Source organism: Brachypodium distachyon, chromosome 3 (assembly GCF_000005505.3).
Source record: "Brachypodium distachyon strain Bd21 chromosome 3, Brachypodium_distachyon_v3.0, whole genome shotgun sequence".
Lineage (NCBI taxonomy): Eukaryota > Viridiplantae > Streptophyta > Magnoliopsida > Poales > Poaceae > Brachypodium > Brachypodium distachyon.
The window spans coordinates 2,037,119-2,053,785 of NC_016133.3; the positions used below are offsets into that span (position 1 = coordinate 2,037,119).

Here is a 16,667-nt window from a genome sequence, read left to right on the forward strand (position 1 = left end):
GGCGACAGAAAACAAACTGACTAGGTCGTCGCTGCGTGCCTGACAGAGAGAGATCACACCATCCAATCCCGTCCATCCATCCACGAAACGGTCTCCAAATCCAACCGCCAGATATCACGCCACGTGTCCTCACCCATTCCCCGTTACGTGGGACCCACCCCCTGCCCTCCTTCCTCCTCCCGTCACCTTCCTTTTCCATTCCCCCTCCCTCCGCCTTTATTAGTTCGCCCGACCGGAAGCGAGCGCGCTCCCCCGCCGCCGCCGCCGCCGACGGACGACCGACGCGAACCTAGGGTTTCGCGCATTCCCCCGCTCCGCGTCGGTCCGGAGGTACGCCAGGCCCGCCTCCTCTCGCTCCGGTAGCACCCTCCTCCCCTTTCCTTCCTTCCCTTACCACGGCCTGTTTCTGCGATCCCCGGCGAGGTTCATTCAATCCAATCTCCGCGGCGTACGTTAGGTTGGTAGCTATCTAAGCTATGCCGCTGGGTCGATCATCCCGGGGCGCGTCGCCGCGCTTCGATCTCGTGCTGCTCTCTGTTGCGGTTTCGTCAGGTGTTTTAATTTGGCGTGGGGGGCGTTCGTGGTTGGGGATTTGGTGTGCGAACGATGAAGGGACTTACCGATTGCGCTAGAATTTTTTTTCCCTTCCAGGGGAGGCAGGGGATGATGAAGAACTCGGGATTGCCTGTTTGTTTGCTTTGTTATGGTTGATTGGTTGCTGGTTCTGATCTCAGTACTTGGTTGCTTGCTTGTATTGAATAATATTTGGGCGTACGCACTTCCCAGCGACCCAGGCTTTGCTGAGATGGAGGTGTGATGGGTCCAGGCCAGGTGGCATCGCAAAGTAGTTTCGATTTCACATCATTGGAGCCTGCAGTAAGGCTGATAGAATGTTATTTGTTTCGGGTTTCGGCTAGTGATTATCCGACCATGCTTTGGACCATATATTTGGCTTCTTTTATGCATCCAGGGAATGTAAATTGTAGTGTTGTAGTATAATATGTGGGATCATTTTTTTAGTAAGTGGTAGTTGCGCATAGTTGTTGCTTGCTATTGTACTTCTTATTCCGTCCATAGCCAGTATGGGATCTTAGATTGATGCATGATCTACATAAGGTGTGCTAATTTGGTACACTTGGGGTATAATATTGTGGCAAACTACTGTGCGGTGATCTTTCACACATTCTGAGGGTTATAGCTTACATGGAAAACCAGCAACTATATTGATTGAATAGTGTGGACAGGGATTTCATCTAGTTTGTGTTAATAATTCATACCTTTTTGCGTCCCTATCTGATCAAAGTGATTCATATCAGCCATTTATTACTGAAAATTTTCTCTTCTCGACCATGATCTGATGTGCATGAAAAATGTTGTCATATGAGTCATGACTGCTCGTAGAATACTTATGTTTCCCTTCTTATTTTGACAGGTCTGCTGACGATGGAGCAGTCCTTCAAGTTGAACCCACATGCCACTCCTTTTGTGCCTGCCTCCAAGTCTTCTTTCACAGAAAGCTTGAAAGAGAAGAAGGTCCCTGAGAAGCAAGTGGATGAAACTGCTGACAAGTTTGCTGGCTATGAACTCCCAGACTCGCTTTCTTTTGATGACTATGCTGAAAGCCTAGGAAAAATCAACATCTGTGCCGAGTCTTCATCAAAAGAAGATGCTGCTGGAAGAGCTGTTGCTCCATCACAGTACAAGGGAAGTGATGCGGATTATCATCTTGCCATGGTGCAAGCTATCTCTCTGCGTTTCCCAGATGTGTCTGCTGACTTCATTCTTGAAGCACTGAAGGTCCATGCGTTTGATGCAGAATCCACCATTGAAATGCTTTCTAACTTGGTACGTGAAATTCTCTTATCCTTCCCATAGACTGTTTGTTGCCCCATGCTATATACTACTCCCTCCGTTCCATAATTCTTGTCTCAAATTTGCCTAAAAATGAATGCATCTATTCCTAAAAAGTGTCTAGATACATGTAAGATTTCGACAAGAATTATGGAACGGAGGGAGCAGATAACTTTTTTTGTGTGCAAACCTTGTATTCACATGAAACATCATTCCTTTTTCTAGCAAAGCACACAGATTGTCATTTCAAGGCAACATTAATTGAAGCCATTTATCATTGCTGATAATCTTTCTCATTCAACTTTCTATTTCAGTGTGAAGCTGATGGCACTGATCAGTTTGCTGAAGTATCAGGAAAGCCGCCTCAGCAGCAGCCCCATCACCCTTAGGCAGAAGGAGAACTCTTCAGCTACGCCTGATTCAAGTTAATCGTCGCTATCATCGATACTGGCGTAGCGGAGTACAACCTCTCGCTTCTGTTAAAGAGTTCATCCCGAAGTGTTCGTTTAGGGCCAAAAGCAACAAGTACAATGTGTTTGGGGATTTTATTACCGGGTGGAATGTCTGCTTTCTTCGTTGGAGTCCGCTACAACTTGGTGCCTAGTTTCGCCTACACCTGTTTATCATAAGTTGTGCAGCTCTTCTTGGTTTAGCCGATTCTCTCCGTTGTTTAGGTTTTAAGAATCCGCAGGCTGCGCTTGTTTCATGAACCTACCTACCTACCTACCACCCATTGCCAGAATACTGTATGCTTGTTTGCATTGTGTATGGGGAGACAAATGATTTGCCTTATTCTGCTGTGCCGATTTAAATGAGTGCAAAGAGACCTGAATTCAGTTGATTGTGTGGAGATTTCGGAGACCAATGGAGCTTGTGCTTGTTTTATCAATGTTTTGGATTGTGTCTTCTACTGATATGCCTTGATATGAATTCAACTGCTGCAACTTCTTAAATAGGAGTACTATCAAGTGGCAGCATAGCAGGTTGTTAGACGAAATGCATTGGTACAATTTCTATTTGATTTTTTGGTTTGGTTCTTGGGATGCCTAGGAGAGCATGGAAAGAAGCGAACACAAGAAGTTCATACGAATACAAAAGGGGATTTTATGAAATGCTCCTTGCTAGTTTGACCTTTAGGGTCCCTTTTTGAATTGAGTGAAATTGTGTGTGTTCTTTGGAGCTAAACACCGGAGGACACGTAAAAATTATACTCACCCCAGTTAGAGCCTTTTTGATTCTCAGGATTCTGAAACACATGAACAGAAAAATCATAGTATTAGACTATTAGAATATCATGTACTCCCTCCGTCCCAAAATAAGTGGCGGGGAGTGTTTGACACACCACAGGAAAAATCACTTATTTTAGAACGGAGGGAGTATTATCAAATTTTACGGGATTAAAAAAAAATACTCCACATGATTAGTATAAAGAGTGTTTGACACACCACAGGAAAAAAACAAAGGAATTGTAGCAAGAGATTTGAGTGGGTGAAAACTTCTCTCCAAAATAGAGCGCAAAAGAATTCATAGGAAAAATTCCTGAATATTCAATTCCTATGAATCAAACAACGTAATTTTTTCCCCTAAGGTTCCAAATTCTAGAAATAATAATATGAATTTTCTTTGAATCAAAGGAGCCCTTGTGCCTTGATAAAATTTCACATCGTGAGATCATGTATGTGCCTATATGGCTATATGTGGTCTGGAGTCTGGACGACGGGGTTTTTCTTTCTTCTCACCCTTCCATTTTTCTTTTTCACGGCACATGTACCCTTTTCATCACTTTATGTTGGCACATTTTGATGCCTTGGAGTTATAAAATAAGGAAAAGAAAACACTAGTTCAAGTTTGCTTTGTAATTTCTCCGATAGGCAGTTCCACTGACTTGCCTTGGACTTGGAGTCATAGATCGGGTCATCGGGAGATCAGAGCAGTTGGGGGTTCGTCGAGAATAAGATGTCTGAGGAGGGCCGTTTCGCATAATAACAGCCCAAACCCCAAAGCAAAAACGTATGGAGAAAAGGAACGAACAACAAAAATAAAGAAATAGTTCTAAAAAAAAGAAATTTGCTCAAAAAATAAAATAATAAAGAAATCCGTGGCTGCAACCTCGCGAAGCGCACAGAACTGCGAGCTCCTCCTCCTGCCGGCTCCACTCCCGATTCCTCCCCTCCAGCCGCCTCCGTTCGATCTCCAGGGTCCCAACCCCAACCCCAAGCGTGCGTCCGGCATTCGTCGCGAGGTTTGGTTTCAGGTCCGCCTTCCTCCCGTGCAATTTCCGCCCAATTTCCTCCCCAAATGCTCCGATTGGTGCGAGTTGTTCGCCCACCTTGGTTCCAATTCCTATGTGTATTTTGCTTGTTGATGATGCGTCGGAGGAGCAGCTCTAACGAGGCGATTTCAGTTTTCAGCAGTATATGTATAGGTTTAGGAAAATGGTGATGTATGCCGTCAGTAGGGTAAGGAACTTCGGTTTTGCAGGATGGTGCTGCATCTGACGTTCTGTCACTGAATGTCTTACGGTAGATGAAGTTGACGGCTACCGCCTACCGGGAGATTCATATTTCTATATCCACATTCTTGGCTGGGAGTTACTGTAAATTTGAATGCTAAGGAGGTCTCTTGTTTTTCTTCAGGGAATTGCTATGGAATTCTTAACTGCAAGTTTTGCTCCTAGTTCAAGGTAAGATCTTCTGTTGATCATGAACTCGTCTTTTGTTCAGATATTGATTCACAAGGAAAAAAAAATGGACGGCATATAGTTACATTATCTCGTTTTGTTTTAGTTTAACATAATGTCGTGATTCTCTGGTCAAGGAATGCGGGAAGGGAGTATAAATTCACATGTCAGAATAAGTCTGTGCGCGAGAAGCAATGGATTCCGGGAAGGGTTTTATGCTGTTTGGCCACTTCCACGAACCCCGGACAATGTTGCAAGTTCACTGCTGTGGCGTATCCTGTGAGCCCGGTTCCTGGAAGACGTTCACGCTGGAGATCTTTTGCGGCAAGTTTGAATTTAGAAGACGGGCCTGCACCCTCAAACTCAACACCATCTTCATCAGAGCAGACTAGTGAGCGGCTGACCTCTGACAAGGTATTAGTCAAACTCAACATTATGTTGTTTCGCATGTGCAATTAATCACTCCGAGCAGATATACCACTTCCTATTGAAATCCTCAGTTCATCGTGTAAAAAAACATTTTTTTACTGAAACTCTGCATTCTGTTTAGGAAAATACTGAAATCGAGCTAGAATTTTCTTATACCTCTTGAAAGGGTTATACACTGCATACTATGCATGATTTCTACTCCCTCCGATCCTAAATTGTTCTCGAAATATTACATGTATCTAGACGCTTTTTAAGAATAGATACATCCATATTTGGGCAAATTTGAGTCAAGAATTTAGGATCAGAGGGAGTACTTTTGAAGAGGGAAAAGCAAATGTGCTTGTACATGTGGGTCCTCAAATTGTGGCCACACATGGTTCTTTGAGATTCATAAAGAGGCGGTTGCTGATTGATTAAGCTGCTCTCCCTTGTAATTTTGCAGTTGAAGTCTCTTTTGGCTGATTCAGAACGAAGTAAGCTTCTGAGGAAGCTAAGTGAAGCTAATCAATATAACCGGTTCCTCAAGAGACAGGTTATGCTATTGAAGTCATGAAACAGCACATCGAATTGCATCCTGACATACTTTATCGCAATGAAGTTCGCTCTTTTTATTATTTTGTTCTCTCAAATACCAAGTTGCCGTATGACTGGCGTTCAGAGGATCAGTTCGTTGTTCTGTTGACGAGCTGCATCAAGACATAAATAAAACCTTCTTTTATAAAATATTGTGCCAGGAGCTCTGACATTCTCTAAATAAGGAGATGGGCACCCAGACCAGTCCTACGACTATAAGTCGGGCGTCTGAGGACATTCAACAGCCTCGCCGCCACAAGGCTGCTGGCCTATTCCTTTAGACATTCGTAATTTCAAATTTCGATTCTCTATCTAGGCACTGCATTTGCCACTAAGTAGGTCAGATGGTGATCATTTTAATCGTTAATGGATCACATCTAGAACTCTTCTGCTACTTGCTACAATTTCTCATTCCAACAATAGCTAAATGTGCCAAGCATGCCAGCAATACTCAGATGGTTACAATTTGTCAATTCACTTGACACATCCTAACTAATTAGAAAATTGTCAGTGATCTTAAATGTTCCTAAATTCGTGTCGTGGTTTTAGTTCAAAGTAAAATGCAAATCTGTTAGCAGCAGAGTAAAATTACATTTTGTATAGACAGCAGGCTGGGATATAGAGTTATATGTAATAATTGTATGGTGCCATTTTTTTATTAGATTCCAAGTCATTACTAACTAGATATTATGTCCTGCAGTCGCAAATAAAGGATGATGCAGTTGTAAAGTTCAGAAGCGAACTTGCTGTTTTGGAACTTGAACTGCAGGTTAATTTCATAGCCTTTCTTGTTTGATTTGTGTAATGGTTACACCTAAGTTATTTGGATTGCATCAAGAGGTTGTCTCACAATTGTTTTGGCCTCTTTTATGTCCTGTATATCATTTAAATGTAAGAAAAATACCTTTTTGCCCCTTTCTGTGACCATTAAAAAGTAAAGTGCACATTTCTTAAAGCAGCTGTTTTTACCAATGGTTTGTTGCTGATCATCCACCCTTGCAATCATGCACCTTTTGCTTTGCATAATATGGTAAGCACACTCTTATATTTGTCTTCCTGAGAACTGGATGTATGCCGGTGTTTTCGTTCCTGGTGTTGTCAATATTGTATTACAAGCATATAATCGACCGGCACTTATGATATTTTAACTCAGAAGACTTTGTGCATCTTAACTGTTTCTTTATGTCCACAGACTCTGGTTGGCCTAGCTGAAGAGATTGCTAATTTTGATGTTCCATCAGGGTCAAGGAAGATAAATGGAAAATATATTCAGTCCCATCTTCTCTCCAGATTAGAAGGTAACTTATCGCAGCAAACTGCAGTTGGCACGATAGTTTCTCTGTTGTTACATTGCCAACAATAATTAAATGTGCTAAGCATGCAAATGCCCGCAATTTGTTTAAACTATCTTTTTTTTGTAACAGTTAGTAGCATAAAAATAATCCAGAACTCTGTTATAAACTTATAATGCTACCTTCTTTCGTACAAAGCATCCAATGCTCCGATATGTGAAATTTGCTGACAAATATTTCTAATATTTTCTTCCCTGCAGCTGTTCACGACAAGGTTATGTTACAGATCAAGGATGTTGAGTCTTTAAGACCTCGAGAAATCGCTGTCTACTGGGTTGGCATGGCTGAGGTAAAAAAGATTGTTTCTAATGAAATACTTATACAAAAACAAATTTCTTCTGCTGCTAAATTTATTCTTTTCAATTTGTAAAATACATTGCTATTTGTCTGGTTTTCTCCTTGATCTCGTTTTTATTTTGCTCTTACCCACCATATGTACATAAATTTCAAATCAGAATGTCCAAATTATGGGCTCCTTCGATGGCTGGTCCTATGGAGAGTCAATGTCCAGGGAGTATTCCGGGGACTATGCGAGATTCTCTGCGACCCTGAGGCTTAGACCTGGGAGGTATGTTTTTGTAAGTTTTGCAATGCTGCCTATGCTCACCCTGATTGGTTAAATAAATACCCATTTCTCTTTTTGTGTGCATGATAAAGCTATGAGATCAAATTCTTGGTGGATGGGGAGTGGAAACTGTCATCGGAATACCCGATTGCTGGCGAGGGATTGACACAGAACAATAAACTCGTCGTGGCTTAGCACATCGTGCTGTCTCTTAGCATGGTGAGAAACATAGTGGGACTGTACTCGGTTACTGCTGTGTGCTCTCCAGCAAAAAACATGTATGAAATGCAAGCCCCCATTGCCTGATTAGGTGTGTATGTTGTCTTTGTAACTTAGGAAAGGGTCCTTCTTGGGGTGTTGAAATGCTAAAACTAGTATGCAAATATTACTGCGTGTAAAATTGTATCAGTTTGTTCTTTCTCCTGCAAAGACAAACCCAGTTCCTGATGAATCAGCACATTGAAGATATATTTGTCATCCTGAAAACCTTGGCTCAAAGAAATAAAACTGTTCTTGCTATTATTCAGATGTTGTCTTGTGCATATGAAAAATGACAAGCGTTTTTCAGTACTTTTGGGCAGCTATACCTGACTCAGATGCATGTAAGGAAGTAACAAACTTGATCAGTAACAATTGCATAGTTAAGGCATGCAAATGTAATTCTCTGGCTAATCTGAGCTACCGCAGAACCTCCTAAGGTTATCGGCTACCTCCTGCACCATCAGCCGGACCACCGGAGACACCTGTCTGGCTCCGTGAGCCGCAGCCGACGCCGATGGTGGCAGCACTGGGGCAACATCAAGGCACTCCTGAAAGTCCGCGTCGCAGGACAGGAGCACCCACTCATGGTCGTCGTCCAAGTACTTGACATCGAAGCCGCTGGCATCCAAGCCCAGCCTCTTGGCCACCTCCTCCTTCACCGCTGTGATGCCGGAGGAGCAGGGCACCCTGAATCTTATGATGTCCTCTCTGTAGCTCGCCTTGATGGTCACTACTTCCCGATCGGCGCCATTGCTGTGGCGCAGCAAAGACTTAGGCAATGCAGTTCTGGTCAGTGGAGGAGGCTCTTGGCTTGAGCCTTGGGAGGAGGTGTCTCCTAGAGCACTTGATAGGCAGAGGTTCTGAGGATCTGGAGCTGGATGAGAGGAAGAAGCTGCAACCGGCTTCGGCGAGCAATCCTCCGATTCAATGGCGGCACGCCTGATCTTGCTGAGGGCACGGTTCACCTTGCTGATCTTCCGGAACGGCCATCTTGAGATGCCGTGCTGCCTGCAGATGCGCTTCATCGTCGTCGGGCACACTGCGGAAGAAGAATTCTCATTACCTCATACAGTAAATATTCCATTTCAGTTTGCTATTTAGGAATGAAAACCAGACACCGAGCTCAATACCAAATTTACCGCATATTTTCTCAAACTCAGTTTGGTGTTCCAAGTGCTTTTCAGCTCGGATAATTGTTGAAAATGTTCTTACCGCCGAGGCTCCTCGCGGCGTCTTTCAGGCTCCCTGAGAAGTATCCTTGCAGCTCCTTCAAACCAACAGGTTTTCCGGCTTTTCGTCCCGTCTTCTTCTTCTCTGGTTGCGACACTCCGTCCCCAACTCCGTTTTGGTCCGCGCCATGGATGTTCACTGCAAGGTCACCGCCTGCAACATCCACAGCCAGATGCTCGTCCTCCTCATCTGAATCGCCACGACCGAAGTCTCCATGATCATTCAGTTCATGGGCAGCAGCATCAGCTACGGTGATAGTATGCACACCATCTGCAAAAACAGCCTCCAAGGACAAATCTCGCAGGCCGCTCATCGCCTTCAGGCCATCGCCGGAGCATTCCTCCCTGACAGTGGCAGCAACCGCTTCTACCGCTGCCTTCTGCTCATCGACGCCCCTGCAGTCTGGCGGTAGGAAGAACTCCAGCAGCACACACTCCTCCTCGTCCTCTGAGCCAGCATCTTCGTGCATGGCGAACCGCCGCAACCACAAGGGCACGGCGAGGCAGCCGGCGAGCCCGTGCAAGCGTGCGTAGTGTGCGAGCGGGTAGGCGGCCTTGGACCGCCTGGCGATGTCCACGCAGAAGGATGGCGAGCCGGATACTGCCGCCTCGCCTACAGCACCCTGTCCGGCGTGGAGGTGGTGCTCGGTGCATGCGTCGCGGAAGCCGCTGCCGGCGGTGAGGTGGAACGGTGCACCGGCTGTCGTCAGGGAGATGTGCTCGTCTCCATCGTCATGGACGGTGTCCGTGCTGCTGCTGCTGCTGCAGCGCTTGCACCTGACCCAGGCCTGTGCTAATGGCAGCTGGTGAGCTCCGGCGACGGTGGCCAGGAGATGTGAGACCTCGGACATGGCTGCACGAGTCGCCTCTGGGTTGGGTATCTGGATCAGGGAGTTCACAAGGAAGATGGCATTGGATTTGGCAGGGTAAATACTGAAGATGAATAGGTTATACAAAACGGAAATCTTTTTTCGTGCATTGATCAACCCAGTTCTCCCAAAAGAGAAGAGTAAGATGTAGAGAAAATTGGGGCGACATACATTAATACTTATATGCTCGTACTTGATGAACACTCACCTTGGCCGGCAGGGAGTAGCAGATCTCTGAGCCTCTCAATGCCACTGCCTGCATGCATAGTAGTGCAAGAAATGTCACACTCAAAACAACCATCGATCATGTCTGATCTGAATATCTCATGATAATTGATATCTAATACCAGTACTATAATCATATATAGAAGTTTTCGATCAATTCATGGTGAGCCTAGTAGATCCCGTTGTTGCAGGCTTGCAGAGATGGATGAGGATCGTTCGAAGGAAGATCACCTGAAGGGCCTTGCAGAGCTTGTGGGCCTCGGCGGCGAAGCATGCCATGGGCGCCGTGGTGACCATCTCGATCACGGCGAGGCATCGCCGGCCGGTGGCGGCGGGGTCGAGCACGGGGAGGGCGAGGCTGCCCTGGACGTCGTGGACGAGCGCGTGGCTGACGCGGGCGTACTCGCCGGCGCCGTACAGCTGCACGTTCGGCGTCCACTCCGCCGCGCCGGCATCGAACGCCCGCCCCGGCAATCCCCTCTCCTCCCACGACACGCACTCTCCGTCACCGTCTACGGAGAAGACGTGCGCCAGGGACACGGCCCTGTACTGCAGCAGCCTGCGGCGGCAGCACCGCGCCGGCGCCGAGGACGAGGGCGAGGCCGCCGCCGCCAGCACCAGGAACGGCTGCCCGCGCGTGGCCAGCACGCGCCGGCCCCCGGCCGCGACCGGCGCCCACACCTGCAGCAGCAGCGCGCCCTCCTCGCCGCCGGCGCCGGACGAGGAGGAGGACTCCTTGTACAGCCGCAGCGCCCGCGCGATCCGCTCCTTCACCGCGCCGCCGCCGCCGGAACCGCCGCTGGCGGATTCTCCATCGCTGCCGGCGTCGCGGTCGCCGAGGCGGAGGCTGAGGACCCGCTCCACGTCGGCGTCCACCCCCATCACCATCGATCCCAACCTCGGACGCAAATCAACAAACACTTGGGCGGCGACGAGGCTCGAGCAGAAGAAATTAAGAAGAAGAATGACAGCGCCGGCGGCGGCAATGGCGTGTATGCATGCGCTACAGCCCTAAGCTAGCTTGCGATCGATGTCGAGCCGCAGCTTCCCACCCAAATCCTTCTTCCTTCCTTCCTAGATTACACCGCGGGGGTCAACGTCCGTCGATCGCTGCGGCTCCTCCATTGTTTAATTTATCGCTGGCGCTGCGTCCGTGAAAGAGAGAATATTACGCCGCGGTGCGGATCCGTGGAAGGGAGATTAATTAGATCGCCGTTTAATTAATCTCATCGAGTGATTAAACAAGCTTATCGTCGTCCCGTCCCTCTGCTGCTTTGGACTTTTGGACTTTGGCGTCGCCATTCTTCAGTTAGTTTGTTCGATATCTTGATGTAGCGTTGTACTGCTCCGTCCTAAATCAAGTCACATTCTATTGCATGACGCTTTTTAGATATAAATATATTCATATTTAAACAAATTTGAGTCACTTAATATGAGACGGAGGGAGTACGTGCTAGTACTGCCCTACATGGCTAATTGGGGTTCCTTTGAAAGAAAAGCATTTATTTTATTTTAAGGATGAAAATCTCAAGAAGACATTGTTTGGATTTGAAATTGGAATGAACTTCAAAACTTTCTCCAAATTTGGAGCCATTTTAAAGCGAGCTATTTTTATTTATTTTCTAGAGAGATCTAGTCCCTAGTGTATCTAGGCTCGCTCGTTCCCTATCTCTTTCTATCTTGTCTTTCGATATTCTTAGCGGGTGTTTTCCTAGGACGCGTAGCCTGCCCGAACAGACCAGTGACACTTAAAATGTCCAAGAAATTTCTCATACGTTATCGGTTTACTCTGGCCACGGTAATCAAAGAAATGAGAGCTGCTCCCTCTGTTTCTAATTAATTGCCGCTGGAAATTTCGCAAAAACCCCTTGCTATTTCTCAAAATCGACCTGTAGTCCACGTTCTAACAGAATTTTTGCAAAAGACCCTCTGTAGTTTTTTAAAATCAATGCACAGTCCACGTTCAATTGAAGATGTGTACTGCATATTGATTTTGTAAATTAATAACGATTTTTTTACAAAATGATCGGCACCAATTAGTTAATTGTGAAGGGAGGAAGTACTGACTACGGAAGGATCTTTGGGGTTCGGATAAACATGCATGGCAGGGACGAGTTCTTGCTAGTTCTAATTATGAAGTCAAGAACGAATGAGTTGGCAGCACGCGAGAGGGATTCGGTAGGGATCTGATCTACTAGAGTGGAAGCGGGGCAACGACAATCCGTACCTTCACTACTATGCGTGCATAACATTAACCCAATGTCCGTCCGTTGGAGCTCCAAAACGGCAACCCAAACCCAAGTACTCTTCTCCCAAACACCACTGGTATATCAAGGTCAGAAGATAGCGTGTAGTACTACTTTCGTTGTCTGAATGCACGTCTTTCCGACACCTCATCTCCAGACTTAGGTCCTCGTTCCATGACTTCAGTTCTGAACCAAGATCTTATTTACCAACTGCTCCTAGTACTAATAAAAAAAAGGTTTTGAATTTGCGGAATTAGTTCAGAAAATTTTGTAAACCTCACTTTTGCCTAACAGGAGTCCGACGGAATTCAGGCCCACTTCGTTGACACCGATGCTATCACGGCCCATCCTAAACTTCAGTAATCTATGGCCTGCTACTTGATTTTGTAATAGCTAGTAGAATGGATGGTTTCTAATTTTTTTTTAAAAAAAAACTAGTAGAATGGATATTTAAGCTGGTGCCAACTCAAGCAATTCATCGAGCGCTTGTTTTTCCCTAAAAAAAATAATACTCCCCCCGTTCCATATTAAGTGCCAAAATATTATATGTATCTAGACATATTTTAATATATAGATACGTTCATATTTAGACAAATTTGAGTAACTTAGTATGAGACAAGGTACTAATAATCAAGCGCTTGTTTTAAGCAGTTGACAAGCACCATCTGACGAATGTTTATGTTTAGCTAGTTAGTTGCAGACTTCATGCGCACCAACACCGTATATTATGTTATTGTACAAACATTACAGTTTCTGTATGGATGTGCTTACATCAGTCAGCTTTTTTTTTAAAACACAACCGTATGTCTTACAAGTTACAAGAATGTTGGGTACAATAAACAAGTCAATCTCTACCACAGTAAAAAAACACCATCAGTCCTTAATTTGAGACTGATATCTTTATAAACACGACAATATGAAGTACCAGGATGTAGAGAACGAAAGCAGACCTAAGAACCATCAGCCTCTTCTGGCCTTCCGTTCTAACACCACCAGGCTGGCCGGGTCTCCGGAAAGCTCTGGCGTCTGAATCTTCGTCGCCGCTCAAAAGCCCTCTGGTGAACCGGTTCCTTGGTGCAGCCGCTTCGCTGGAGCCGCTGTGAAGATTTCTGTGCAGGTTGTTCAATCTTTCCAGATCATTTTCTTTGGCATGGATGTCGGTCATGAGCCTTTCAGCTTGAGCCTGAAATAGCAAACCAAAGTTAAGTTTGAGGATACTTTAGGAGTGAACTACCATTGAGGAATAAGATACTGCAATTGCTAGATTGAAGAATATGAACTGACTTGTTTGGCTGTCAATTGTTCAATGAGGCTATGTAGCTGTTTCTCCAGCACCTTCTCCCTCTGGGCTGCAGATGTGAGAGAAGAAAACCGATTTGTAAAGAGCAAACATAACATCGGAAGGAAATATTTGTTGGAGATAACAGAGCATTATTTCAAGTAAAGAGAACCACCTAAACAGTTATCATTGGCACTACATCCTATTAGGAGCTACATGTGTTACCAAATAAAGTTGATTAGACTTTGTTCAGTTTTTTATGTCTAAATACAAAGAAAGATGTTATCAAATGTTTGGTTTAAAAGTGATAAACTCTCTCAACCGTTTAACTTTCACAAATGGATGACCAATCACTGCCACTGAAGAAGGTACTGGCCGTTTGTGTAACATCATCTTTCAGGCATCATGGGTTCAGACCCATGGACCTTGCACACAGGTAACCGGTTGAGCACCTCATAAAGTACAATGCCACAGCAAACAAATACAATACCAGCAAAAAAATAGAAGACCCAACTCATCATAATTATCTGTGTTGCCCTAAACTTGGTGCTTTCTTAGGTATATGTGTAGCTTAAGGTAAGTTGTTTATTCTTTCCTCAGAAGGCACTAGCCTAAGTAACACTTATTTGGTTTAGGCATTTGAGCCGTTTTGACTTTTGAATAGTCACGTATTACAAGGGATAGGTAGGTTATAAAATACTGCAAGCTAACAGCTTCATAGATCTATGCTGCCCGTACTTTTGCAACTAAAGATGAAGAAAATAAAATTAGTGAATAAAAAGGTTAATATGCATGGTGAAATGTACCAGGGCTAGGATTTTTCGAAGATTCTTCTTCAACCAATGACCATACTTTCTCCAAGCTTTGGACCTTGTCTTCCAATAATTTCTGTGTAAGGGGAAATAGTCATCGACAACTGAATATGGGTTCTAGATCCACAAAAGATACTATGAAAAGTCATACCAACTCTCCCTTCTTCTCTTCCAAGTCTTTCGACTTGAGATTAATCAATGATTCAGCTTCTAGCAGAGCATTTCCAGTAGCTTCAGAAGTAGCCGCTGATGCTTTATGTTGAGTAGCCTCTTGCTCCTTACTAACATCGTCAACCTTTGCCTTTAAATCCAGCTCTGCAATCTCCATTTCCTGCAAGCATCACATTCTATTAAGGCGTTGTGTGAGTTACTATGAATTTTGGCTGAAACACGAATGATGTGTTCAAATAGACATGCCATTTTGCGACATCCCTAACTCTTGAGGCCTGGGATCTAGGAGTCCCAACCACAAGCCATAACCAAAAGATATTTATCCCTTTCTCGTTAGGTTAGGGCTTCAGCTAATCTTTCAAAGACCGATTGGACATCACATGGTGGATAAACATTTGCTACAAGTATAAAACATTGAGAAAATGAAATCTGCATGATCAGCTTAGTAGTATTGCATGCTCGAGCAATCTATATATAAGACAGCTCTTTGACTTGATGAACAAGTTGGATCCAAACTCAAATTTTCAAAACAAATCTTAAACAATTGTATATTGTTCAAAGTACAGCTGCAGCCTGGTTTGATGCTAACATGTGGCCTTGACCCATAACAGGGACGAAGGAAACTATGGAAGAAAAAAGAGAGGACATGTCATAAGGGTGTGGAACAAGCACTTCCGTGGTACAGCAATGCACCTTCAAATTACTCTGAAGCAGAGTGGCCTCCATCTGTTTTTCCTGAATCTTCTGTCGGCAATCTGATATAGCCTTCTCGTAGGCAGTATTTTCTTCTTGAATTGCTATCTCTCTCTGCAGTGCCTACACAAAAATTCACAGTATTACAGATACTCACATACTAATCCGAAAATCTTAATTATCATGGGCATTTTTCAGCAGCACAGAAAAAAATACACCATAGAACATAGACGTTCAAACTTGAAATGACAAGAACAGATGCAATTGTTAAGGCACCCACTGTGCAGCATTATTGAATTGAAGCAATTCTTGCAGGTGAAAGAGTTATTGGCAAACCCAGTTGGAAACTATACAAGTTGAAATGGGTACAAATATAAAGATAGGACGTACAACTCAATCGTACCATCTCCCATTCATAACGGAATCAACAGATACAGTATGTTAATATACGGGGTTGCACTTGTTAATCAAGTGCTGCGCTAATCGAAGGTTAAGCGCATGAAATCCACGTATGCAGTATTGGATCTGAAGGAACGCTAAACAGCCGGAGTGGGGAAGAAGGAAGAAGAGCCATGCGGTGTGTTACCTACCTGCTCCTTGGTGGAGGAGTGGGCGTTGAGCTGGAGCGCGAGGGCGGCGGAGGAGGCGAGCGAGTGGGCGTGGAGGTGCGGCAGCCGCTGCGCGACGTGCGGCGGGGGCACGCGGAGGCGCAGGTCCTGGATCGCGCGCCGCAGCGATGACGCCCGCGCGTCCAGGTCCGCCGCGCGGAGCCGCTGCTCCGGGGTCATGGCCGCCGCGCGCGCGCCGTCGGCGGCGGCGGCCTCGTCGTCGCTGAGGTCGGCGCCGCCGACCACGTCGGCCGCCCACGCCAGGATCCCCGCCATGGCTCCGCTCCTCCGCCGCGGTTCTGTTCGAGGGGGGGATTTCTGACTACGCGAAAACGAATGGATTTATTTGCAGTTATGCACTATGCAGTTTTTCATTTTACTTCCTCAGACTTTTCTTTTTTATGAAATCTAACGAAAGTATAAACGGAGTACAGTGCCTTCTTACATGTTCATAAAATCAAGGGAAATAAGTATATACCCTGAAATTACCTCTTTGGACATATTCAAGCATATCATTTTCAATTAATCTAATCTAAATATCTTTACAGGTTAAGTTACTAATCAGAATCTCAAATCTAGACGGTCTAAGATAAATTTAGGAGGAGAGCAAATCAGTGGATTTTGATAGAAAAGAAAAGCAGTCTTGAGCAAGTGAAGATATATTTAAAAGATACGGAGTCTTAGAAAAAGGGAGGAATTCAGCACAAATTCAGCGCCTCAATAGATATGAGAGCAATTGGCTCTTAATTCCAGAACCAAGTTGGAACAAAATATACAGGCAAAAGTTAGTGTAATTTGCAAATAAATTTCAAATCGAAGTCTGG

At 45.0% G+C, this 16,667-nt stretch overlaps 4 protein-coding genes across 9 annotated transcripts; 2 read left to right on the plus strand and 2 right to left on the minus strand.

Annotated features, from left to right (window-relative positions):
• Positions 1 to 191: 191 nt before the first annotated feature.
• On the plus strand, positions 192 to 2,740 carry LOC104583417. 2 transcript variants are annotated; one of them, XM_010235475.2, is made up of 3 exons: positions 192 to 330; positions 1,433 to 1,845; positions 2,166 to 2,740. In XM_010235475.2, exons 2-3 carry the CDS (start codon positions 1,444 to 1,446, stop codon positions 2,238 to 2,240), a joined length of 477 nt encoding a protein of 158 aa, XP_010233777.1. In that variant the 5' UTR covers positions 192 to 330; positions 1,433 to 1,443; the 3' UTR covers positions 2,241 to 2,740. The 2 variants fall into 2 exon arrangements, with proteins under 2 accessions (XP_010233777.1, XP_014755656.1); XM_014900170.2 differs by having other exon boundaries at positions 212 to 359.
• Positions 2,741 to 3,918: 1,178 nt separating this feature from the next.
• LOC100836774 (protein PTST, chloroplastic) lies at positions 3,919 to 7,972 on the plus strand. Of its 5 annotated transcripts, XM_024462168.1 has the most exons (10): positions 3,924 to 4,105; positions 4,333 to 4,373; positions 4,488 to 4,534; positions 4,669 to 4,945; positions 5,403 to 5,492; positions 6,234 to 6,302; positions 6,726 to 6,831; positions 7,086 to 7,174; positions 7,341 to 7,453; positions 7,543 to 7,972. In XM_024462168.1, exons 3-10 carry the CDS (start codon positions 4,497 to 4,499, stop codon positions 7,643 to 7,645), a joined length of 885 nt encoding a protein of 294 aa, XP_024317936.1. In that variant the 5' UTR covers positions 3,924 to 4,105; positions 4,333 to 4,373; positions 4,488 to 4,496; the 3' UTR covers positions 7,646 to 7,972. The 5 variants fall into 5 exon arrangements, with proteins under 5 accessions (XP_010233780.1, XP_010233779.1, XP_024317937.1 ...); XM_010235478.3 differs by lacking the exon at positions 4,333 to 4,373 and having other exon boundaries at positions 3,919 to 4,105; XM_010235477.3 differs by lacking the exon at positions 4,333 to 4,373 and having other exon boundaries at positions 3,921 to 4,093.
• On the minus strand, positions 7,944 to 11,260 carry LOC100837083 (protein NLP3). The gene is made up of 4 exons (XM_014900004.2): positions 10,266 to 11,260; positions 10,018 to 10,065; positions 8,924 to 9,821; positions 7,944 to 8,750 (listed from the first exon to the last, which is right to left on the minus strand). Exons 1-4 carry the CDS (start codon positions 10,920 to 10,922, stop codon positions 8,119 to 8,121), a joined length of 2,235 nt encoding a protein of 744 aa, XP_014755490.1. The 5' UTR covers positions 10,923 to 11,260; the 3' UTR covers positions 7,944 to 8,118.
• Positions 11,261 to 12,982: 1,722 nt separating this feature from the next.
• On the minus strand, positions 12,983 to 16,164 carry LOC100840748 (golgin-84). Its single transcript, XM_003574180.4, has 6 exons — positions 15,826 to 16,164; positions 15,236 to 15,358; positions 14,523 to 14,702; positions 14,366 to 14,447; positions 13,565 to 13,629; positions 12,983 to 13,463 (listed from the first exon to the last, which is right to left on the minus strand). The coding sequence occupies exons 1-6, from the start codon at positions 16,117 to 16,119 to the stop codon at positions 13,161 to 13,163; spliced, it is 1,047 nt and encodes a 348-aa protein (XP_003574228.1). The 5' UTR covers positions 16,120 to 16,164; the 3' UTR covers positions 12,983 to 13,160.
• Positions 16,165 to 16,667: the final 503 nt, after the last annotated feature.